The sequence below is a fragment of the Necator americanus genome, chromosome I, assembly GCF_031761385.1.
Source record: "Necator americanus strain Aroian chromosome I, whole genome shotgun sequence".
NCBI classification, from domain to species: Eukaryota; Metazoa; Nematoda; class Chromadorea; order Rhabditida; family Ancylostomatidae; genus Necator; species Necator americanus.
In genome coordinates this window covers 20,448,927-20,473,902 of record NC_087371.1, presented here as the reverse complement: position 1 = coordinate 20,473,902, position 24,976 = coordinate 20,448,927, and the positions used below count along the sequence as shown (strand labels likewise).

General features: G+C 40.0%; 1 protein-coding gene across 3 annotated transcripts in view; it reads left to right on the top strand.

Moving 5' to 3' along the window:
• Positions 1-1,783: 1,783 nt before the first annotated feature.
• Positions 1,784-24,976, top strand: part of RB195_006325 (uncharacterized protein) — a gene marked incomplete at both ends in the record, with an annotated part of 66,151 nt that continues 42,958 nt past the window's right edge. For 2 of the 3 annotated variants that reach the window (XM_064179351.1, XM_064179352.1), the window contains 4 exons: positions 1,784-1,856; positions 1,934-2,070; positions 2,486-2,559; positions 12,676-12,750. In XM_064179351.1, coding sequence (XP_064036310.1) covers positions 1,784-1,856; positions 1,934-2,070; positions 2,486-2,559; positions 12,676-12,750 — 359 coding nt within the window. Of the gene's footprint in view, positions 1,857-1,933; positions 2,071-2,485; positions 2,560-12,643; positions 12,751-24,976 lie in introns of those variants that run through there. The other variant, XM_064179350.1, reaches the window with a different exon arrangement.

Sequence of the window (24,976 nt, the reverse complement as noted above, 5' to 3'; positions counted from 1 at the left end):
TTTCCAACGATACCATTTCCAGCAGCCGGAAAAACTTTTCTAATTTCCTAACATTTTAAAGAATGCCTAAGTTGAACGGAAATTAGTGGCTAACCGAACAATTCTATAGAAAGTTTTGCTGGAGAATGTACGTTTCTTCGCAACGGCTTGAAGGTTTCTAAATTTACACATTGTCAAGAGTTGGTATCATTTCTTTCGGAACAGAAGCGAAGACACGCCTCACACTTACACTCCTTCCAACTAAGATTGCTCCTGAGTTGTTTTCGACAACGTAGGAACCAACCAGCTATTATGTGTATGATAATGGAACTTTTGAAGCTCTCTCAGTGAGTTGTTTTTCACCCACGGACCCCAACTGATGCCTTGAACTACATCAGTTTCGTTCTATTGTATTAGGAGCTGATAAGGCAGTGTGAAAAAAATACGCAGCAATTCTATCCCTAGATTTTTAGCACATATCTAATCCATATGCGGTTGGCGTAAAACGTGCTTCTGACGCATCGCGGACTCGAGGAACTCGTGCACAGAAACCGCGAGGTGGAACGCAATCACACAATATTTTCGTTCTGAGGTGTTCTGGCAAGTACGAGTAGAGAGAAGAGTACTGCTGCAAACTCGTCCTCAGCGCTCTGAGTTGAAGAAATTCACCTTCAGAAAACATTGTTAGATACTGCACATCACGAAACTGACGAGCTCATATCCTCTATGAAGTTGGCTTGATGAAGAAACAAGATTTGTCCAATGAATTTGCTACAATCTCAATTAAATTAATTGATTTGAAAACATTCCTAACTAGACACCGGGGACTTTCAAGAAAACTGCAAACATTGAATGAACCTGATTAGTTGAGATAAAAGAAAAACGAGTTCTTTGTCGGTCAATTTCTTTCGTTTTAGTTTGTGGTTTTTCAGTCCTCTTCATTTTGCGATCCTTCACCTTCGCTTCCGTTTTTCTACAACATTGTCATTACGTTATCGATGATAAAAGGTGGCACATATTTTTCCATGTATGGATGTGGAGAAAGGTGGAGTTCAGGATTATGAACTGGAATATGCTCAGTTCTGCTCCGAAAAAGGGCGTGAGAAACAGACATGGTTGCATCCGTCTTCCCACGATACAACTTGTTACGCGACAGAACGGGAGCAGTTTCGTGGTCGCCTAACAGCCGAGCTGCCGAAGCTGCCCCACCTTCGCAACCGCAGACGCTTCGTGGATTGCCATCCTTTTGTAAAAAGTTGCATCGTTGAAGACGCGACATCTCACGCCTTCTCGATTATTAGGAGGAATTGAGCGTGATCACGACGTTCATGTCAATCACTCTACTAACTTCAATTTAGCTGCTTCAACTAATTCAACTACTTCGATTTATTAGCTAAGTATTTGTACCACTTTCGCTATCTTCTTCAAATGCTTCTGTGCCAACTGCACATAACGCACCGTGGTTTCCATCGCATATTGAATAAACGCAACAGATCCTAGACGATGCCACTGCTCGGTTGAGAAATGAAACATCCACTACTCACTTAGTTCTATTTTCTTTTTGCTGCTCACTCTTCCTGAGTATGATCTCAGTGGAAAACTGGAATTCTCATTCCACCCATCTCCTCCAACATTCCATTCAAAGTACGCGTGGCACTGCTGCGACAAGGTCCCACAGCTCTTGCTCGCTCTCAAGTGCGCGCTTTGTGCTGAGTCCACTTTTACTTCTTAGAGCACCCGTTTCGAAATTCATTCCATCAACTTCAATCAAGAGGTATCGGGACGTAGCGGGCATTAGAAGCGGATGCGATCAATCAAAAGCGTCTCGAGCAGTATCACCAGCCCAAAAAAGGAGGAGGAGGCGCTGGGAGGTGAAGGTAACGTCCCTAATTCTGCCCGCAGAGTTCAGAGCCGCGCGGGCGCGCGGTTTGGCGACCCTGCGGTTCTGGTATAGCTATTGAGCGCACTGTCGTCAATGGTCTGCGGGCGTCCTACGATTGTGCGGAGGGATGGAGCACACGCTCCCGCATTCAGGCTGCTCATACATCTGTCCGTTCATATGCCGTCTCATTTGTGCTTGCCGGACCCGTAGTGAGTGGCTGGTTAGGCTCTGCTCTTTTTTATATTATAGTGCATATGTACAGAGCGGTGACGAAGACTGAGTAACTATACACAGTGTACTGCATGCGGTTGCGGAGCCGTAAACTGGCTAGTCAAGCCATGAGAGGCCACGAGTGCTGGCTACATCTACAAGAAGATAATATTTGTTTTCGTTTTGCTCCCTTCGAACTTCTCTTTTGGTTAAGCTGAGTTCTTCTGAAGTAAATTTGTTGCTTTTATCTCTACATCTTCCCATCTTTATTTTTCACAACTATTACTGCATACTTTGATTCTGATTCGTCCTTGAATGTTTTTTTCATCTTCTACATTTTATCCCCTAGTATGTTAGTGTTATTATGCTGAAATCAAATTTTTGCCCCGTTTCCTTAGATATTCCTTTATTCAGGGTTGGTCTTCCTATCACATTAATCGTGAGTTGTTTTTGTCATGTTGCGACTCGTGTGATGGCTGTAAGAGGAGGTAATTTTGCGCAGTTACTTCCATTCTATCAAGAGACCACTTTAGTTGTTTCTTTTTCAGCTATATATGAAAGTGCAAATTTTATTTCGACTGTGGGGTTAGTAAGACCTACTACAATGTCGCGCAATTACTGTGACTACCGCGCTCTTTTTAATTTTCGTGGAAGATTGGACGAGAACTTATTTCTTGATAATAATTGGATCATAACATCATATTTTCGTTTTATGGTATTTTATAGTTTTTATGGTCTTCGCGTACAACCTGGACTGTAACTTGTTTCTAATCTCCTTTTGTTTCGTTTTACCTTCTTTCCATTGAGGTGGGATCCCAGCTGAATTCTCTCAGATTGCAGCGGCGTATGGAGATAGAGGTGCTCTCATCTCGATCCCAACCTCCTGTTCCACTGCCCGCTTCAACCGCAGCCGCTTGTGCACATACAACGAACCTCAGTTCGTTCCGATCGCACTGTGTATACCTCCGTTCTTCCTTTAGGCAACTAAGTGATATTACTTGAGCTACACTGTATTTTCTGGGCAGGTAGTAAAATGTCAAAAAAGTCCCCTCTTTTTTTTCTTGCTTCCGTCTGCTACTTGATGATTCTCTTACAAAGCAGTTTTCTTAGTAAAATATCTTAAGAAGTTAGCAAATCATATGTTTTTCTGTTTCCATCTAAAAATGTCTCACATTCGAAATTTAAAGGTCTTGTCTTCTGTCAATCATTTCATTGCTAAGGTAATATTCTTAAAATTTCCTTCAATCTTCGCTTTCTTTAATCTGCATAACCAATTGTGCAAAAAAAAAAGAAAAAAGATTTTACTGTTTATCATTAGCTCAAGAGAATTGCTATACTAATAATGACTTCGTATTTTTCATAGTTTTTTGTTCGTTATTTAAGCATCTGTTGCAAATGGAAATAATATTTTTGCCTGTTAATTTATTGGATGGGGGAATCTTTCCCATAACTGATTTCGTCTTGATAGGAGAAGGACATTTTGCAATTTTAATTTGTTTGCGATATGAATTTTTAACAGTTTTTGTGTATCTTGGATATTATTGACTTTGGTCGCTTGCTTGTTTTTTCTCCTATTTTGTTGAATAAAACTCTACTGGCTCTAGGTAAAATGCACTTATTTGTTCCCCGGTCTAGGCAGATTATCCTTCTTGAGAATCAAGCGGCTTGGAATCTTCTAAACTCACGAATACTGGCTGCGTAGCGTTATCTTCGTTCCCACGAGAGTGCACTCCTCCGGTGCCATTTGTCTTCGAGCGTACTTCTACCCTTTTACTACTACAACAGTAATTTCCACTCAAACCTTCTAACCACTGGTTTATTACGTTTTGGCATCCAATGAAAAACGGCAGTTAATCTAGAAATATGACCCATTTCTGCCAACGCGTGGTTGGTGATCGTTTTCTGGCTAACTCATGTTTGAGTGGAACAAGATAAGGGTGAGAAGAGAAAAAATGTTAAAACCAGCCACGTGTAGTACAGTAGTTTCGCCATATTTCTTTTTTTCACCTTCTGCTCACTTCTTATGTTCTCGTTTTACTCACATGTCATGTCTCACACGTCTCTTCGTAATTATCTTTGGTGAAGAGTAATTGACAAGCGGCGACACCCTCGAAAAGACGCGTTTTACAAAGAAATCTTTGCGAAAGACTTATATATATATATATATATATATATATATATATTTCATGTTTCATAATTCATTTTTGTTCATCTTTTCTTCATTTCTCATGTCGTTCCCCTTTCTCTTTATTAAATATTCCTGCGACACAGTGTTTGACTTCGTAAAACATTGTCCTCAGGTTCACGGCAGTGGACAGCATTCTTTAGAATGTTCTTTTTTCCGTCTTGAAAGGGTTAAATTGGAGTTCTTATAGTATATTGTATATTGGTGTTTTTGGAACGTCCTTCCGCCTTATGTTCCTTCCCATATTCAATATATCCTTATATCTGTATGTATTTGTCCGGATGCTATGTGGCTGTGTGAAATCCTTTTTTTTCAGCCCTTTGTTCATATTTTATGGTAAGTTTTTCTCCTCCTTCGTCGCTACCGAGAAGTTCTTTCCTTGAAAATGTGTGATTGTCAGCATGAAAGAGCGAAAAAAAAGCGAAAGTCGAATAAAGAAGTGATAAAGCAATCAACGCTGATCTGGATTCAAAGCAGTGGGTCTCACTACAGTAATCTCGCTGACACTAACTTCCACCATCACACAAAGAGATTTTCATAGATTATTCAATGCTGAGATGTCGACAACTGAAAAATTGGGATTATTTTGGTGTCCTGCTACCAGCCACTCAATTTTTTTTATTCCAGCTATCCTAGGCATTATTCAGTCGTTCTTCGCAACACAACATCTTCCACTGACGGTTGTTCACAATCGTGACTCAAAACCTCTGCAGTTGTCAATAATCGCTACTGCTGCACTCAAAACTACAACTTTTTGCCGGTTTTTTCAGAGTAATTCTCTTATCACAAAGATCAAACTATTTTCGATCCGAAAGAATGGAAGAGTTAGGTGATAGCAGCGAATTTCGAGGTACATCAAAGGTAGCGACCTACATTGTAGATCCTCCAGAATTTGAGGCTTATGAGCATCAAAACTCAAACTGTGAGCATATCTGGCTAGGGGAATCTGTGCTTCGTAATATGAACTAAAAAGTTATTGAGCGCTCTGAATAGTAGCAGAATCGATTCTTAAAGAACCAAAAGACACGATAATGCATTGCAATTAGAGCACGACAGGGATCGGAGGTGCTTCTAAAAATGTCTCCGAAGATAAATTCTCAAATTGGATACCCATTTGTGTGAGCTGAACGCATCGAAAACAAGTTTACGACTTCTCTTGCCGCTTCCTGAAAATTGGACAACGTATTAAAAACTGCGAGCGTATGTAGGGCAGGAAGTTTTGCTGTGACTGCACCATGATTTGAGACCGCTCTGATGCAACCAAACCCTTCATCTCTCCGGATTCTTTAAACTGGTACCAGACTTATCTGGAACGATAAATGCACTTCCCTGATTTCGCGGCGCTCCCCCGCAAGTCTTCGTGAGGTTGCGCGCGGGTTTCGAAGCCTCGCACAATTCTGAATTGAAGTCGAACGCCTAGCCGCATCCTCACGGGGATTGATCAACGCCGTGCACTTTATCGTTTATGCGCTTTACTAAACACTGCACGTCCAACTAGTACCTACAATGAGGTTGCAGAACTCGGATTTTCGGATCCACAGGACTTAATTCTTGCTCCTGGACTCTCTTTAAGACACTATTTTTTTCCTCTTTCCTCTTATGTTATGTTTATTGTCGCCTTGTAGCAAGAAGTTCCGATAGTGCCAGAGATGCCGTCGGTACCGCACAGCGCCAGTTCTCGATTTTTTTTTCCAACGTCGATAAATTGTTTTCACATTACTTTTGATAGTTAGTGTTTGTAACTTGATTGAGCAAGTGGGCTCTGCAAGACTTTCTAGTGGTTGAAAGTTTTGCGAGAACATTTTATCACATTTCTGGACTTCGTTGGTTTTTTTTTTCAAAGGTACTTGGATAGACGTCGCGTCTCAATTTCATAACGACACATTAGTAAAATACGTAGCGTAGTTTTTCTAGAACGTGTCGCCTTTCACAGAAGTGCACACGAACCTATTCGTTCGCTGTACGCACGTACGAACGAAGATGAGTGGTGGGCGATTCTGCGCAACTTCCGTCCCAATGCATTTACCTCTACGATAAAACCACATTCGTGAAAATTCTCTGTATGTCATGACGTTGTTGTTCTATCTTTATTTGTCTCACAAAAAGTGCAATCTCTTTGAAAGTAAAGGTGTTCTGTACTCTAGAAAAAGGTTTTCTTGTGGGTTTTCGCGGACTGACTAGTCATATGTTCACTTTTAGTTCGCAAGGCAAATGTACCACTTTCGTGAATATCTCAATAATAGGGCAGCTCTGCTGTTGGATGAATCTCACCACGTAAAGGGATAAAGTGATCTGCACCTCCTACGGCGTTAATGAATCATGAATGCGTGTCCTGTACACAGCCGATGTGTCACTTAGGTGTTCTCATCCTTCCAGACGAGTGCGACACAAATTCCCCGACCCCAGAGGAGGGATGAAAGGCTCGGTTGCTACCAGGGTGGTTTCGAAGCATCCATCGCGCAGTCACAGCCAAACCTTCTCTACTCTTACTAAATACGATTAGTTATCGCTCTCCTTCGTCTTCTTCCCTAATTCGTCTACAGTAGACTTTTTTGAATTGTTGAATTTCATGACGTTTTGCGGCCAGTCTTAAAGTTTGCTCGAGCCTGCTTGTTTCCGGTTTTTTTTTCGGAGAAAAATTGTAGATCTTCTGTAAGAATGTGATGGGAAGTTGCAGGCGACATTAAATCTTCGAATCTCTGGATCAATTCTTTGGATTTATTCAGAAGGTTCCTATTATTTCAAGTGAGCGCCGGTAATCAGGTGTGTGTCTGGCTACCGTATCTGCACGCTCTCTCCCACAGATTAGACACAGTCTCCATAATCAAAAAACCACCCTTCAAGAAAGAAAATTGCGGGAAATTTATAGCAACCCTTAGTTTAGCTTTCGACTCGAAAGCGGAAAAGAATTGTATCCAAATTGTCCCTGAATCCCTCCATATTGAAAGCGTAGCTTTTCCAGTGATTTGCTTTTTGATTTGCTTTTTTTTTGATTTAATGAATAATTTAGTAGATCGAAAATTTTTAGTTTTATCTTGACTAATTACCTGCTTTTCCCTTTATTTTTGGGAATTTCGTGCCCCTTGTTTTCTTGGACATTTAAGTGATTTGTGAGTTTTCTTAATTTTACACTTATTTGTGTGATTATATCTCGTTTTGTTATCAGTACAAAACTAGCTCTGTTTGAATTCTCTTTTTTTCCCGGTCTGCCAAGTGCGCGTGTACGCTTTAGTTTTCAGAAACCTCGTAGTAACTATCGAATTCTTGGAAATCAAATTTCATTGCAGGCGTAACTTCTCCCTCTCACTAGTGTGGTACATTTCAAAAACGTTATACTTACGTATTGTTTTTGTTTGTTTCTGCTGTTCTTATCCTTTGCTTCAACTCTGGATCAAGAACTGTTGGTATGAATTTGTTCTAGAATTCTTAGCTTTTTAAGAGTTCTTGCGATTCAGGATAAAACTGACGAGCCTTGGGTAGGGAAGACTTAGAGCTAAGAAGCGACGCGTTCTAAAGTTATGAAAAAATTATTGGACAAAAGAAACTTCATCAGAATAAAACGGAAAAAAATTCTGCATTAGCAATGGTATTGTTTCTAATTTCTTTGCTTAGAGTTCCCGTGTTTTTGTCGGTATTTTTAAGGGTGTTTTATTTCCTTCTTGTCACTGCTTCTATGTTGTCCTGAGTATCTGAAGAAAGAAAAATCATACATAACATCACATTTCGTTCGTAACAGAATTTTGTTTTTACACACGGGGATTACATACTAGCAAATTCTACAAATTCGTCAACACAATCCTAATTGTTGTCGTCCTGAATATGTGCAAGCGGGTAAACGCGACGCGTCCTCCGCAGTCTGGAGAATTTCTCTGCTTTGTGCACATTTCCTCTTGCTTCTGCCCAACTGTGATCGAAAATGGTTCGCGCTGAGTCTGTTGAATCCATACGACACTGGCCAGATTAAATTCTGTTACCATTTTTGATTTTTGAGCAAAAGATCGAGTAATTTGTCACCATTTCGTAATCGATATGGCCTACTAGTAATAACAGCATCTTCTTAACATAGAAATAAAACTTGCAGAATCGTGGAAGTTCTCACCTAATTCGTCTTTCTTCTAATTTCACTTCCATTTGTTTCCAGGAGAGAGGAGGTGAGATATGGGTGCGGGAATTCTTACTAGGATCTTTAGTACTACGTACACGTGCATTCTCAAAGGTCTTGAAAAATTACTTAGGAGGGAAGACTACGAAAAACAATGGCTTTTCATTCTCTTTAGATTCTGTTCATTTGAGGAGTATTAGCAAAGTTCTTCGCTCAAAACCGTACGTTGGGGTTTCGCTGAATATAGTGTGTCACAGCAAGAAATTTGTTTCCAAAAAAAAAAAAAAAAACGATTAGGGAAAGCTTAGGTAACTTAGTCCTAGAAATCTCAAGGAATCAATCATGTGAAATATGACACCATAAGACATCTCTGTCCTTTTTTTTATTAAAAAAAGGCTAATGACGTCTTTTAAAATTACATTGCTCGCCGAACTTCATGGCAAATCTCTTTGCACAAACATTTTCATTTTGTTGATTTAGCTTTTCTCAATGCTGAAATCTTATTCGAGAAATCCCCTTGCGGGCGACCAGAACATGTCACTTGGGAAAGCAGTTTTTATCGATGCTGTTATCCTAGAATGTTTTAGCTCGGTTAGGTGCACTTCTGTTGTTGATTTTTATGTTTCGATTCGCAATCTTTCGTCTGCCTTTGCAACTTATTTGTATTCTTTTAGTCGAAAAGAATCTCTAGAGAAATCTGCACCTAACGATTGTCGTAAAACGTTGTCTTTCAAATTGTTTTACCAACAGCGAGAAGTCCTCTTTTCAAGCCGAGAGTTTTCTTTTGTAAGATCAATAAGAATTTCCAGTAATTTATTTCTAAACTTTCTACTTTTGATTTACCTTCGCTGACCCAAAAAAGTGCGGATTTCACTCATCTAAGTCCCACTCGTCACAGAAAGGAAGAGTACAGCAATTTCCTGTTTGAAATGCTCTATAGTGTTGAACACGGTCGACAAATTCTGCGAGAAACACTTCATTGTGAATATTTGTAGAGGAATGGGCCTCCCCTGGCTACAGCAGTTGCTATCATTTATTTACCATGATTTGGCATTTATTTGTTTATCGTTTATTAACATTTACTAGAAAAGTATTCCAGCTGCTACAACATCCCCATCTTTGGGAGAGTTTCTAGTTCTTCTCGAATTGTATGCGACGAAAATGCTCTGTCGTTATGCCGTAGTCATCGCCTCGACCGAATGCGATGCTGCTTCGATTGTCGTGGTTCCGACAGCACAAGCGTACCATGACAATTAAAACAGCATCTATTTCAATACTAGGATTGTTGCTTTGGTGGCAGGACCCAACACTAAGAACCACCGCCTTGGGGGAAATACTAAGAGACTGTTTGTTTTGTGGCATTTTTACTTATGTTACTCTTGTGTTGTTGCTTCGACAGGTGGTGCTTCCGGCAAGTTTTTTTAAATAAACAAACCAGATTTTGTGTGCTAGGATTCGCTAACAATTGCTCCCATTCTGACTGTCTTTTGGTTTTTAACACTCTGGCATTTATTACCTACGTGAAATCATTCTTTCTGGATTGATTAGGTAAGAAAGAAGCGGGCGACATCTACGATCGGAGATATTTTCTCAATTCTTAGACCTCTCTCTACCCGAACACATAAGGATGAGGACAAATATTTGTTCAAAGAAGGAATGATCGCCTTCTCTTGAGCAGTTCTTTCGTTAATCTTTTTCTGAAAACACTTCCATGGCTGGATGGATACACGGGAGTTTCATTAGGTTTTATTTGATCATCTACATAGTTTTTATTTGCCGATCTCTTGATGGTAATATGAAGAAAAAATCCACGTCAATAAGTGTACTATTGCTGTGGGGTAAATAAGCTTTTCCTGCATTTTTATTCCCGGTTACCGAGTGATACAACCTCTTTGACGTAGACTGCATTTTCTGGAGCAGAGAAATAGCAGCATATATATATATATATATATATATATATATATATATATATATATATATATATATATATATATATATATATATATATATATATATATATATATATATATATATATATATATATATATATAGCTTCGCTCCCCTTCACTGATCAATGAAAGTTAATAGTAGTAGTGTTTTCTGTAAAATTAGATTTTTTTAAACAACGCTTTCCTTCTCTTCTTTATATTATAAATTAAGGCAAAAGATTACGGAGCTTTTCTTCCAAACGCGTCAATTTTACATTTGGTGAATATTCGACCATCAGCTGCAAACACTCCTTCGATGCGAGATTAATGTAGATACTATTTGAAAGCATTACTCAAAGTAAGGGTATTCCCCTTGATTTCCCCCAATAGTTATCATGTTTTGTTGTTTTAACATAAAATGACGTGAAAGACATCATTATACTGATAATGATAACGTCCCACGTCAGATCGCATAAACATCTTGCTACTATTTAAGCAACCGTTTGCATGCGTGTTTCCACTTTCTGAGAACGGCATGCTACGAACGTGAGGCGAACGAAGAAGGAAATGGTCACGCGGAGGAGTCATAAAGATGAAAAGCAAAGCGTCCTGTGACCACTGCTATCAAACGGCTGCAACGATCTATCCTTTGCGTCATGCACACTAAGTTATTGCGCACCAATCCGACGCCGCGGGACCGGTCGCAGCCCATTTTCGAATTTCGTGACACACACACACACACACACACACACACACACACACACACACACACACACACACACACACACACACACACACACACACACACACACACACACACACACACACACACACACACACACACACACACACACACACACACACACACACACACACACACACACACACACACACACACACACACACACACACACACACACACACACACACACACACACACACACACACACACACACACACACACACACACACACACACACACACACACACACACACACACACACACACACACACACACACACACACACACACACACACACACACACACACACACACACACACACACACACACACACACACACACACACACACACACACACACACACACACACACACACACACACACACACACACACACACACACACACACACACACACACACACACACACACACACACACACACACACACACACACACACACACACGAAGCTCGTTATTATATATCATGATAATATATATATATATATATACTCTGCGTAAATAGATATAAAGTGATCTTCATCAAAATATTCGTGCATATTTCAAGGCCACTGAGATGAGTGAACTCTGAGCTGAAAGCACAAGTCACCGCTAAGATTCTAACACAATTACAACAGATTACCTCGATCAGACTCATTTGAACCGCGTGACAGAATAATTTCTGACTCAGTCCCGATAATAAACGAGTAAACCTGCCCATTGAACGAAGTTCGATTTTCTGAGCTTTGAAATTTCTAACATTTTCGTGAACTCATACGAACATTTGGATCCATTTGTATAGTACATACCATACCAGTTAGCAGCAACTGTCCTTAGAAAGAGTTCATTGTTTTTATTTAATCTTAAAAGGAATCTTGCGGTTCGTTTTCTGACCTGCCTTTTTGGATGTTAATGAAAAATATTGTTAATAAATGAACTAAATTAATTATCATGAATAAATTACTGTTTTTGGAACCAATCAGTTGAATTAATGTTTGAATTCATCTCTTGTTTCTGAATCAAGTGTCACAGATGGAAATGATAAAAGTTTGGTAGGTAATTCATCTTTAGGTTGTCATATTATAAGACAGGTTGATCTAGAAAAAGTAGGAAATAAATGGAAAAAAGAGAAAACATAAATAAACGAATGCGAGCAAATAGGCAGAATTTCCTCCTACCTGTCTTTGCTTTGCAATTAACCATTGCTTTTGGTTGGAAATTTTCTTCAGGAAATAGTTATGTAAAAAGTTACTCTTTTTACAAAGATGCAAATTTGACGAAAGAAACGTTGATTGAGAAAAAAAAAACTCGTTTTTCACTCCCAGTTGAAGTTGGAGTCTTTGCTTCTTAAAGTTCCTATCCTCCTATGTTCTCTTCTTATATCCTAATTGCTTTTTGCTTCGAGTATTGTTCTGGATTCTACTATTCGTCATGCTTGATTCTTCTCTACATTTATAGCGTCGTATAGTAAGCTAATCACCGTTCACCACGATTGCACAATTGTTTTCTGGTACTCTATGCATATATTCAATTCGATGGCATTCATATAAATATTCTTGTTTATTGTTTACGCATTTTACAATTTTACGATCTTACCCTTCACTCACTTCTATCGGGAATGCCTACACGGCTTAGTACGATATATTCTAGGAATTGTCAAGTTGGTGCGATGACCACACATGTCTCATCCGAGGGAGTTCGGTCGTCGTCTTGGCTTTGCTGCGGGTGAGTAGTTCGATTTGAAATTCTGTGAATCCTCGCATTAATTTCTTCTATTGAGACGAAATCGCGGCATTAAATTGAATTCTTCTCACGACCCTGCAAACGTTCTCCGAAGGTCCTCGTTTTCTTTGTGTATCTAGTTTTTTTTTTATGTGAACATTAAATCTTTTATTCTTCTTCTCCAAAAATAGATAATTGAAAAGGGTCTGCACCGAGATAAGCATCCTTCTTTCTGCTTAATAAGGGCACAAGCTAGGGTCGATGATGCTTTTCTCTCTATCATTTTTATGTAAAATGATGCCAAAAAAAGGATTGGATCGTCTCATGGATAATAAAACTAGGTTGAGTCATAAATAACTTCTGCCCTTTTGTTCATGGTAAATATTGTTATTGTTTACGCATACAATGGGTTACCCAAACAAGGGATTTTTGTTGTCGCTACACAGGCAGAATTTGAATTTCGGATAGTTTCTAGACAGAAGCTCAGAATTGTGCACGTTACGTTTAATTTTTTCGCTCACGTTCAAAATGGAGAATCAAAAAATCACTTACATCAAGTAATGCTTTCGGAATTTACACAAGGTAAGAGTGCTGCGGCCACGGGTCAAAAAATATGAGGTGTTTATGGTGAAGAAGTGATAACCGATCGGTTGATTAGAAGTTGGTTTGTCAAATTTTATTCTGGATATGTGATTTTGAAAGACGATCTACAGGTGGGTTGCGCTTCAGATGTCGATGACGACATTCTGAAGTCAATATTGGAGCAAAATCCACGTCAAACTACGAGAGAGTTGACAGAGAAGTTCCATAATTCACAACAACTGTTCGGCGCTACCCAAAGAAATTTATGAAAAACAAGACGGAGCTTATTTATGACGCAACCTGAAATATTCGGCAACGGGAAAGAAGCTCTCAGTGATTCCCCAAACTTCGTCGTAGGACCTGAGTGTAGGGTCAGCAACAGGTTCTCGAGCACAGCACAACCATGTTTCGCTAATGCGCTCTGTGCCCCAGGTCGTAAGCGGAACCTCCGCAGGTCCTGGACTGTGGGAGCCTCCTTCCCATTCTTCAGCATACTTAATACTTCTTCTATTTTCCAGAACTAGGATGAACTAAGCTTTTTTGTTCTCCATTTTGTGCAGTCTTCTTCTGTCTTGACCTTGTTCATGCAAGCGTCCTCTATTCTCTTCCCCTCAGACTCTATTTATCTCTATGGAATTAAAAAATCGCATTATTTGTGGATTGACCCGAAACGGATAGCTTTACATACTTGACTCTGGTTTCCTTAACATCCGTGGTAGAAAAGTTTTGTTGATGATGTGTATTTGTTTATTGTTGACGCTATTGAGTTAATTGTTTTAATTGTTGCAGAATTGCATTTCATATGGGCACCGTTTTACTTAACTAACTCCAACCTCTAACGATTCGAAAAATTTTTCCGCTAACTTCGACTGTTAATCAAACAAACATATAGTTCCATGTTTTATTCTGAAAAAAAAAACTTTTCTTATTCCTCACATACCTGCAGCTTCTTTTTTCCGTCAAAATAAATTTAAAGTATTAGTTTGATTTATGGCCATTACTTTTCTTTTAGCTCTCTCTCGTTTTCAATTCTGTCACTCTAAATGGTCTCTCCATTTGTTTCTCATTTCATCAGTCTTTTTTTCCATTTTCAAAGATGTATTCCCACTTGTTTACTTTGCTTAATGCACAAATCGTGTAAATTGTTCCCTTTAAAATTGCACTGTCGACGACACGAAGGTTCACGTCAGTCCTTTTTCCCGAAACCGGGTAGATTCCGCGTTTGATTTGTTTCTTGTCGTTGCGCTTAATGCAGGCATGCTGTCAACACCGAGGGGGAAGAGTGCAACTTGATGTCCATGCACTGTGGTGTTTACATTATCTCAGGCCAAAAAACACGAACCACACAATCAGGTACCGTGTCCTCCACTAACGATTGTCCGATAGCTGCAAGATATCCCAACCTGAGTGCAGTACAACCAAATGGCCTCGTCTATGGTGCAGTATCGCACAGGCGATTACTGTAAGGTGGGGACACGGCTTTCATCTGCTCACAGAATACTATAAGTGTCATTGTAGTGCACGTATGTAGTTGTTAGTTTCCAGCCCGAAATGGGATGTTGTCACGAATCCTAGGTCCCACCACGCGAACTCGTACATAGATCCGTCGGAGGGACAATGGGATATAACATGAAGATTACGATTTGTTGACCGGACGGTATAATGCCGTGCCATGCATACGTTTGCTGCGGATTTGAGAAGTTATTCGAGAAGTTGGAGAAATCATTTTCTATGCGTGGGTTGCTCGAAGCCGTAGGATGATTAGAAATTAATTTTAAATAATTATGCACATATGTGCGCCGTTTGTTTCATTCCTTTATAAATTTGAATGCATTCCGTCAAAAGGTTTGACGCCGTAATGCTTTGGAAACATCGTTTCTCTAATTTGAGTGTTCTTTGCGTCCGTAATTGAAAAATATAATTCATACCAAGTATTCAGGTTAGTGTCATTTTTAGACGACAGCAATGACGATGTGAATGGCCAATTTTTTTCCCAGTAAACAAGAAAATAATGTCGAATGATTGAACGAACGTGTGTTGTGTCTGCACGTCAAAAGAGCAGCAGAGCTGGCACATGTTTGTGACCTGCTGTTTATGATAAAAAGACGATGTTCCCATTGATCTTCAAATAATTTATTGTGTGTATTAGGCACAGACACGCCGATAATGACGAATGATTTAAATTTTTTCGTACTACTGACGTTATTTGAAGCGAAACTTCCCAAAATTGGTGAGATTTTTTGTTTAGAACAATGATTGTCAGGTTTGTTATCTTGTATCATCTGCTACACAGTTCCAAAGTGACAAAAATCTCCTCAACATTTCTTCGTCCTTCTCCTTTCATCTGTTTTCACTTCCAAAAATCTAAATGGGGCTCCTCAGGAAATAAATCAGGGCCTGTTGAAATAACCTATCCGCCTCGCTGTAGGTGGATGGTCGCATTATATATACATTAGAAAGGATGGAGGATAAAACGCGCATGCGGCTCTATAACGAGTTGCGGGGGCGGGCGATGTGTCAAGATAGCCCTTTTGCATCATGCATCATGGTGTAATAAGTAAATAAAAAGGCAGTTAAAGAACAAAACGAGTCTGCGCAGCGTCGATCACTCTTTTTGCGACACGTCAACAAGTTCATCTTCAATTTAGGGTTGTAGAGATTAAGGAGCACATGTAGTCCGTGCAATGAGCAGTAGGACCCATCGCTGCAAGAATTCAATTCACTTGCCCTCTCAAGTCCGAGTCTGACACCAGCTTCTCGCCTACGGAGTGACGAAGGACTCGATTTTCGTGGGGATTTCCTGCAATTGCCTAAACAAATAAATTCTTCCCATTGATTGGATAGACCTCGTGCACTTCATAGGGTCAGCCGCAGTGTAGATGTTATTTATGCACGAAAACTTCGACTTGGTGGGTCCTTGAATGTAATAACGAGCGTAGCGGATCCGTTGTTATCGAATTTTAGGGGAGAGCACTACTTCTAGTTCTGGAATGATGTAGCAAAGTTGAACTTAAAAACAATTATAAGTATAAGTGGTAAAAAGTACTGAAATAAAAAAATAAGGAGCGCTCACTTTTCTAACTGAACCACAGTTATTCTCCCTTCAATCGCTAGAATTCGCTTCTGAAAGGGTACTGTCGAGCAAGGTATCGCAATTTCTACTCCAGCTGCTGTAGAGGTACAAACCTGATGTGAAGAAGCTGATGAAAATATTTATGTATTCTTAGTACTCCTGGTAAACTAAAGAGTCAAAGCAAAATTCTCCATTCTCTTCGGAAAGGCGGTCGCATAAAATAGGAGCTGGGGATTAGGGAGGGCATAACCAAGTATATTTGAAGAAAAGCACCGTGAGTGTTTCTCTAGCTGCAACTTCTGAATTTTATCGGTGTAATTATCTGAAAATCTTTTGAACGAAGACACAGAAACATGCTACAAAAATACATGCTACAAGAATTCGTGAATAATCTCTGGATTTCCCGCATGTCTGAATCTTTTGAACAATGTCGTGAATGCTGTTGTTTGCTCATAAACATGAAAAATTGCATATTTTATTACGATTCGGAAATTTCGATAGGAAAATCTTCCATTTTACATAAATTAAAGGCGCTTTTCATGTCTTCCGACATTCTGTAAAAAAGCGATATGTTGTCAAATACAGATGAGGGTAAAACTATGGGACTGAGACATATTATACTGATTGACAACCACAGCAAAAATAGCATTAAGCACTATTCACTGCTTTAAAAGCGCCGTGGGCAATCTCCGAAAGTAGGAATCAACGGACCTCTGGGCATAGGTTGGCTGGCTGTTGCCTTGAGAAACAGAACGTACAACGCTTTTTAAGCAGGGACAATGTTGGAAGGAAAATCGAACAAGCATAGCTCTTAATCGATTTGCTTGTAGCTAAAGGTAGTGTTGATCTTTCTTTATTAACTAGCAGCTAACGTAGCGCCGAACACTAGACACATTTTGGAAAACCACGAAAACTCCGAAAATGAACAGAAGGAATGAGTGCACTGTGATCAGAAACGAACCAACTCCAACCTCTGTGCGGGTTTTGATCTACGGGGTGGGTCGGCGGTCAGGTCCCATAAAATCCACCAAATGAGGCAACCACTAGCCGATGTGTTGCATGAGTTTACCCACCGTTTGTATGGTTTCTGTACGGTGATAACGCGCTTGAGAGGATGAATCATTGATTGATTTGGTTTTTAGCCAGGCTCTGTCGAAGGCAGTAGCGCCGAAACTTTGCCACTTAATTGATAGAGGAAGAACGGTACCAATCTTGGCTACAGCCCAAGCAAATCAGTTAAAAGCCACATATTCAACATGCCAAAATTCAAAAATGAAATGAATGAGGAACTAGATAGTTAAGGTTAAAAAAGGAAAAGAAAAACTGCAAGGAAAATACATTTACACGATTACTTTTTTGTCATTTTTCTGATTCTTGGAGAAGAAATAAGAAAACAGTTTCTAAACCTTCCACTTATAGACTTAATCCTGATTAATTTGAGAGTGGAACCCTAAATAATTTCTGGGTTAATTCAATGAAATTTTTAGGCGTAGAGAGCGAATGGAGTAACAAATGTGCAGATATGATATGTGAGCTGAGTTCGTGCAGCAACAGATGTGTTATTCACTTCTACTGACGTATGATACTACGTGCCATGAAGTAAAATAACTTCTCCTTAATCTATTGTGGATTTCACATTTCTGTTTGTTTATTCAGCACAAGCTGTTATACTTCCAGCCAGCACTTTAATCTTACTAGTAACCCTAAAATATGCCTTAATATGAAACCTCATTTGTTTGTTTTTCCAATTGTTTGTTTCTTTTTTTCCGAAGGTTACATTCTCCTCCTCGCAGTGCAGAATGGACTCCGGGAGCTGTGTGCCCTGTTCGTCTTCTGTTCCATTCTGGACGTTCCCGAGAGGTCCGGCCTCTGATAACACCAAGAAATGCCTTCGTCTCGTGCAGACATCCTATCAGAGTTAACCTTCCGCGCTCCGAGCTGTGTGCATTTAAACATGCAAGCATGTGAACGCGTATATGGAAACGTGGTATTCAAGCTACTTCCCCATGAGAGAGAGGGGAAAACTACCAAAACAAGAAAAAAGAGTAGATACGAAAGTACAGTCACTACGAAGAACGCGGTGTAGTGGTGTTCGCATGGAAAAGATCGAAAATAACGCTCTGCTCCTAAATTGCACAATTATTGGGGAGCAATGCGTTTCTCCTTGTTTGCAAAAAAAAATCCAGGATACGATGAATGAAAGAAAAACACGGGAATGGGGACGAAATTACGGAAAATGAGAACAAGAATGATGGAGTGAACTAGGTTTCAGAATTAAGTACTCAAGTCGGCAAATATTACTCTTCTACGGATACACATTTTTCCTTTACTTACCTGGGATTGAATATTAATGAAATTTATCGTCGATCGACAGAAAAGGACTTTTACGCGTGATTTTTCCATGGTTTCATTCTCCATTTGGTTTCAGGTTCTTGAAGCCGTTCCAGCTCCAAAAATGCATCAGAAAAGCTATAATCTAGCACTCAACTTTTTTTCGTTTCCGCCGACATTTAGGAGGAGAGCTCATCGTCATCCGGTCATCTTTCAAAAGACAATTCACTTCTACAACGCGAACTGGTTCTCGATATCCTCCGAGGGGTTCACTACTGCAAGGAGTCTTCTGCAGGATTATATTCACCTGGCGAAATGTGCACATTTTAACACGAAGGCGGGCGGCAGTCCATAAAAAACTTCCCGCTGCTTCATTCATCATATTCACGTCGCTACGTTATTGCTCGAGGAATTGCTTCGATTCATCTTATCCTAATGCTTCTTCCATGCTCAAATTAAATTCCGACACACTCGATTGAGTTATGTGCGTCTTCATTTGACGATTCTCCCTAATCCGCTCGGTTTCAAACTCGTTCAGCTTTGAGAACACTTCATTTCTTCGTTTCCTCTGACCCTATTTTTCACTGTAATAATCGTGATTTGTTTCCATCCCTGTTAGCACTCTAACCACTCACAACATTGCGGAATTCTGTGGATCACGACGTATCCAAAACTGGGAACTGATAATCCAGAGATTTTTAATACTAATGCGGAAAAAGGCGGGTATAACGCAACCGGTAAGAGGTTTGACAGTGACCGCGCGATCGATCAATGAATCGAAACCGTCCTGTGGTCAACCGGGCCTTTTCTCCTTCCGGGCTCGACAATCGATGCTAGACTTGTTCGGTAGCATAAAAACCCTGACTTGGTACCTCCCCTGGTCCTCATTTTATGTAAAGGCCAGACTCGCGTTTGTAAACAAAAAAAAAAGATTCTGAATTGAAGTCGAGCGCGTATGTGCTTCCCCAGGGATGTGAATCAACGCCGTGCACTTTATCCCTTACGCTTTATCCAGGATTAAAAGGCGTGAAAAAACGCAAACAATCTTAGTTGTAGTCGCGTGCTCCTACAATGGAACTTTTTGCGAAAGAACGCAAGCAGATCCGTCGTCCTCCAACTAATGTGCAGCTAATCCCACTAATATAACTCAAAAAAAAAACACGGGGAGTTCGGGATTACGCTCAATCGCGTATGCGTTGCTAGTTGCCCTCGTTCCATCACGCATAATAAGTTGCACAGGACTGTTTTACGCGCTTCTTTCGGAGTTACTAAGTGAAACCTAGCGTGGTTAATGCTATGTATGCAAAGTGAGGAGATACCTCTGTTTATTCTCGGAGAAATCCGAACATTTTCAGTTTCGTGAGACGCTGGCATTAGCCTCATTTCGATCTCTGCACTCTGTTCTACTGGGAGTGGCGAGTAGGTTTTAGATAACGGATCAAATCCATTTATAGTGCATCAATCGCTGCGTGGATGAGTGCGAATGCGTGCTTGTTGAGAAATCCAGTTATCGCAACTGCATCGACCATTTCTGGATTGAAATCAGTAGAATTTGTTTGTTTGTTTACTTATTTGAAAACACCCGTAGGTCTGCGATGAAACAGGAAACAGAGACAAGAAAAAGCAGAGCTCACTAGGATTTTTTTCCCGAAGTTATACACAGAAAGGTTGACCCTCCTGCTGTACAAATCAAGAACTCTTCCGAAATCCTTTTCCCAAACTTGGAATACTACAGTAAAACAACTGGGCCCTGGGCGAACGGGTGAAAAGAGTTCAAGCGGAAGGGCTCATTAGCTTTGCTATCCCTGAACGACTTATCCCTACTGGGAAAGAATAAAGACCAATTTTAGAGACGAACTTGAAAAAGAGCATACTAAGGCGGAATCCTAATTGGCTAGCGTGACAAAGGAACAACAGAAATGAAATAGGAATGAGAACTGTGAGCTAAAACACGGTTTACTGTGGTCGTTGTTAGAGAAGGAAATTGCTGGTGTTCTCTGGAACGATGAACTTTAGCCCTCGCTCACACCTAGAACACTAAGGACATTCAATTTGGAGAGCCTGTTTTTGAATATCTTCGAGTTTGAGCTGGACATATTTCCAGAAGGAAGTAAATTAATCCAACGCGCACTCTGCTGAAATAGGAGTTGAACAGGGTTGAGATTTTTCGCATGAGTTCAGGGTACTGGAAAATGAACTCGAATTGCTATAGAAAATAGCTTATCCTTATCCCGGAGCTTATCCCGGACTCCGAAACTGCGGTCCCGGTATGAAATGGACAATCGAGCTACATAGTGCTCAGCAAACCATGACCCATAACCACTCTAAACATTTAGATGGGCATTTTCAGAGATGGCCTTTTCCAGAGATATCCTCAGGTTGTAGAATGGGAGCATATCCGCAACAAACGTTTGCAATCCACGCAGAGCGAGGCTGAACAGGAAATTCCCCATTTGTCTTACTTTTTCTTTTGTTATAAGGCCGTTATTATGTTCACTTTGCTCTATGATCCTTTCCTAATGGACATTTTTTTTGAGTTTTGACCTAGATCCCTCTTAATTTCTGTTTTGAAATAGATATCTCTCAATTTCTATTACCTTTCCTTTAAATTAAATGGGAATTATTGATTTACTTTTTCCACTCGCCTTCTTGTTATTTGCTTTCAAAGAGCGACCAGTTACTGCGGGTTTTCAAGTAGAACTACAACTGCTACTTTTTCTTAGTGTAATCTCGTTAGGCAAATCGTGATGAGCCATCGCAAGCTTCTTCCCTCCTCTTTCAATGATTTACTACGACTTTTTAGAATTTAAAATTGATATGCGTATTTTCAGACAAGAGAACAAGTCAATCACATTTCACACATCTCAAAGATAAGATATGCAGAATTTTTAATTTGTGCAAACTTTGAAAAGAAATGGTTTCCGATGAAGTAATGATTTCTCATGTTTACCAAAAATGCTGAAGAAAGTAAGAGTTAGATTTTGTTCCATCGATCAAGTGATGTTCGCGAGAAAAAACATTTTAGTTCAATTGAATTCTTTTTCTTTTCATATGTACTTCTTTGTGATGTCAGTCAAATCGCCTAATTGTTCCTCTTTTACGGAATCTAATCCTTTTTCGGAAAGAAAGAGACTGCAAAATCTCCCATACTGATGCCATATAAATAACCAGGGCTACGGTATTTCGACTTTCAATCCTGTAAAGTTTTGAACTGGATTACAAAAAAGGTGGTAGTAGTATCAAACAGGCTTGTTTTGTTACGCGCTCCATACAGCGCCCGTTTGTGTAGCACTCGGCTGCACTTTGGGTTTTTGTAGATAGCTATTGAGTTCCTTCTAATCCATACGCGTAAAGCGTCTTTGCTGCTTGGCGTTTGTTAAGCTCCTTCTGATAATTGCGTGACAAAGACATTCTTTCTGTAGTGCTCCCTCAAATTAACTTCAAAAAAAAAGAAGGAATATTACACAATTTTCTAGTTATTAGTGTCTTTTTACAGGAAGAACTCCGTGAGTCAAGAATTCGTCTTATCCCCATTTTTTTGGTTGAAATTTTCGAAAGATCCCCTGTCTGCGATACCGAAGATTTGCGATTATTCAACATTTTTATCAGCGTGTTTCCTTCTTCTACTTTCGAAATGTTCTCTTTAAGAGATCAAATTTCACTTTGGAAGAAAAAAGAGCGTTAACAGGAACTTTCACAACGAGGTTTTTGTGCATTCCACTCCATTAATTCTATGTCTTACATGTACCCGGAAGAAGCAGAATTCCGAAAACATGTGGAATCAGAAAACAACATTTTGGCTTTTCTTCTAATCAGAGCATAGTGTGATGTTAAACGAACGTTAACGAAAACGACCTAAGCATCATATTGCAATTATAATATAATTTCCAATTATAATAAATACGTATTCATGCAGAAATTACAAAAAAAATTAACAACTGTTACACTTACCATTTAAAGCAGATCTCTGTTCACAAGAATGCAATTTTGGTTGAGAATTTATCCTAGATACTAAGATAATTAATAACAGGCGTATATGCCAAGACATCCTAAGCCCCCTCCGTTCTTAACCGACCCTGTCAACACCCCGAAAACAGCAATTTTGCAGGAAGTTGTCCAACCAACGGCAATGGCCAAGTTTTGATGTTGGATGGTTGAGACGATTGGCTCATGTTGGAACTTTAATTCTTTCCCTAGTTGATTTGAATCTTAGAACCTTTCTGAACGCTTAAAGGCAAAATTGGCAGACAAAATTGTGGATATTTGGATCTCTTCAAAATAGATATAGCAAGGATATAGCTCACGATCACAAGTGTGATAATTCCCAGTTATCTTAATTCTAGTTTTCCAGAAAAAAAGCGTGAGAGACGGTCGTGTCGCACCTTTTCTCCTGACGAGGCACCTTGTTACATCTCACGTCTGCGAGAAAAGGCATACGTCTTTGAACGGGTGGGGGGGGGGGGCAGTGGCTGCAGCCCTTTGACCGTGTGCTCGCAGACGCTCTATACATCTGAATTTGAATCCGCTCATCCTCACGCAGTCTTTTCCCGTATTATTTCACCACGATGCCGAGAAAAACTTATTTTATATAGTGTATAAATACAACTCAACTAATTCCTGAACATGTGCTGAAACTTACTTTAGTCACGCTTCACTTTTTGTGGCTTCCAAGCTCGCTTCTTTTGTCGGCAAGTTTTCAGCGAACCCCTTCTAGACACTGTATCTCGGTTTTCTTCTCCTCGCTTCATCTTCGCGTATCTATTTCCGTTTCATCTGCAGAAGGGCCATTTCATACATGCGTTGCATTACGTTTTTTGCTTAACATTCCTTCTACCGTGGTTCTGTCGGTGGAATTGTCTTCATAACAATATCCTGCATATCAGGGAGATTTTAAAGAAGAGAAATTTAATGAGTTCATGGAAGTTGGACTGATATCTGAATTGTTAAGGGAAAATTAAAATATTAGCTTCATCAGTGCTGAAAATATTTTTTAATATCTTATTATTTTACTATTTCTACCTTATTATCTTATTATTTTACTATTTCTACCTTATTATCTTATTTTGCTCACAAAAATGAAGTTGTTTGTTCATCCACGTGTGAATTTCGTTTGGTCGTGGATTTAAGGAAGTTATTTCTTATCGCAGTCATCGATTTGAAAAGAGAAGGCCAACAGATTGTTCCATTTTCAGTTTTTCAAACGCTAGGGAAACAAATACGCATTCGTAAAAAGAACTGTGAAATATTCATCATTTCCGACAGAGTGGACGCTTTCAATGGGATATTCAATTCTTTTTTTCCCGCATATGGGCAGGAGGGAAAGTCCGCCCCAGCTCGCCTGAGATTCGCATGCAAACACACTATCCACTGCGCCGGATATTTGCTCTCGCTCTGGTTTATTCGCAATCTCATTTTCGTTCATCTGATTACTCTAACGATTTGCAGTTGTACTCCACTACTGGTCTGTGATGTCAGTCTCCGAACCTCATCTGAAACTTCTTGGGATTTTTACTGCGAGACACGAATTGGAGAACTCTGTCGAGATGAAGCCAGAGGCTTCATCAAGCACACCGTCCGCGTCATCATCAGTCGAGAGAATTTCATCTGAGACTGCTGCTCTTCCCAATGATGGGGTGGATACTACAAGTGCTTCTGGAGAAAAACTTCTGCTCGCCCACGAAGCTGCAGAACCCTTATCGCCGCAAGCTTCTTCGTTCCAGCTTCCCATCGATCTGGATGTGATGTGAGTTGCTTCATTAACTCGTTTATTGTGGATGGAATGTGAGTGCTCCAGAATGAGCTTCCGTTGACGATCAAAAGTCGCGTGCAGGTCCATAATCATGAACCCGTTTCTTCATCAGGATTGCCCTCTATTCTTCTGACACCTGGGTTTTCTTGATTCCTGTACCCTACTCTACATATTTCCGCAGTCTTCTTATGAACACGAAAAAATCTTTGCTCGCCTAATTTTCAACTACTATCCTTCAATGACCCATCGGGGAAGGACTGCCGTAACTCAATCCACTAATTCTGTCTGCAATCAGATGGAATTACCGACTCCGATTACTATTCCTTGCTATCGCTAGTCTTCTCAGTTTTCGAGATAGATCTGTGCAGAACTCGTAGTTATAGAATGGAGCAAGAAGCTGCTTGTGTAAATATCCATACTAGGAACAGAGTAGAGCACAGGCTCAGAACCTCACCTCTTTGGTAGAGCCGCCAAAGTCGCGTTTCGTCGAGACT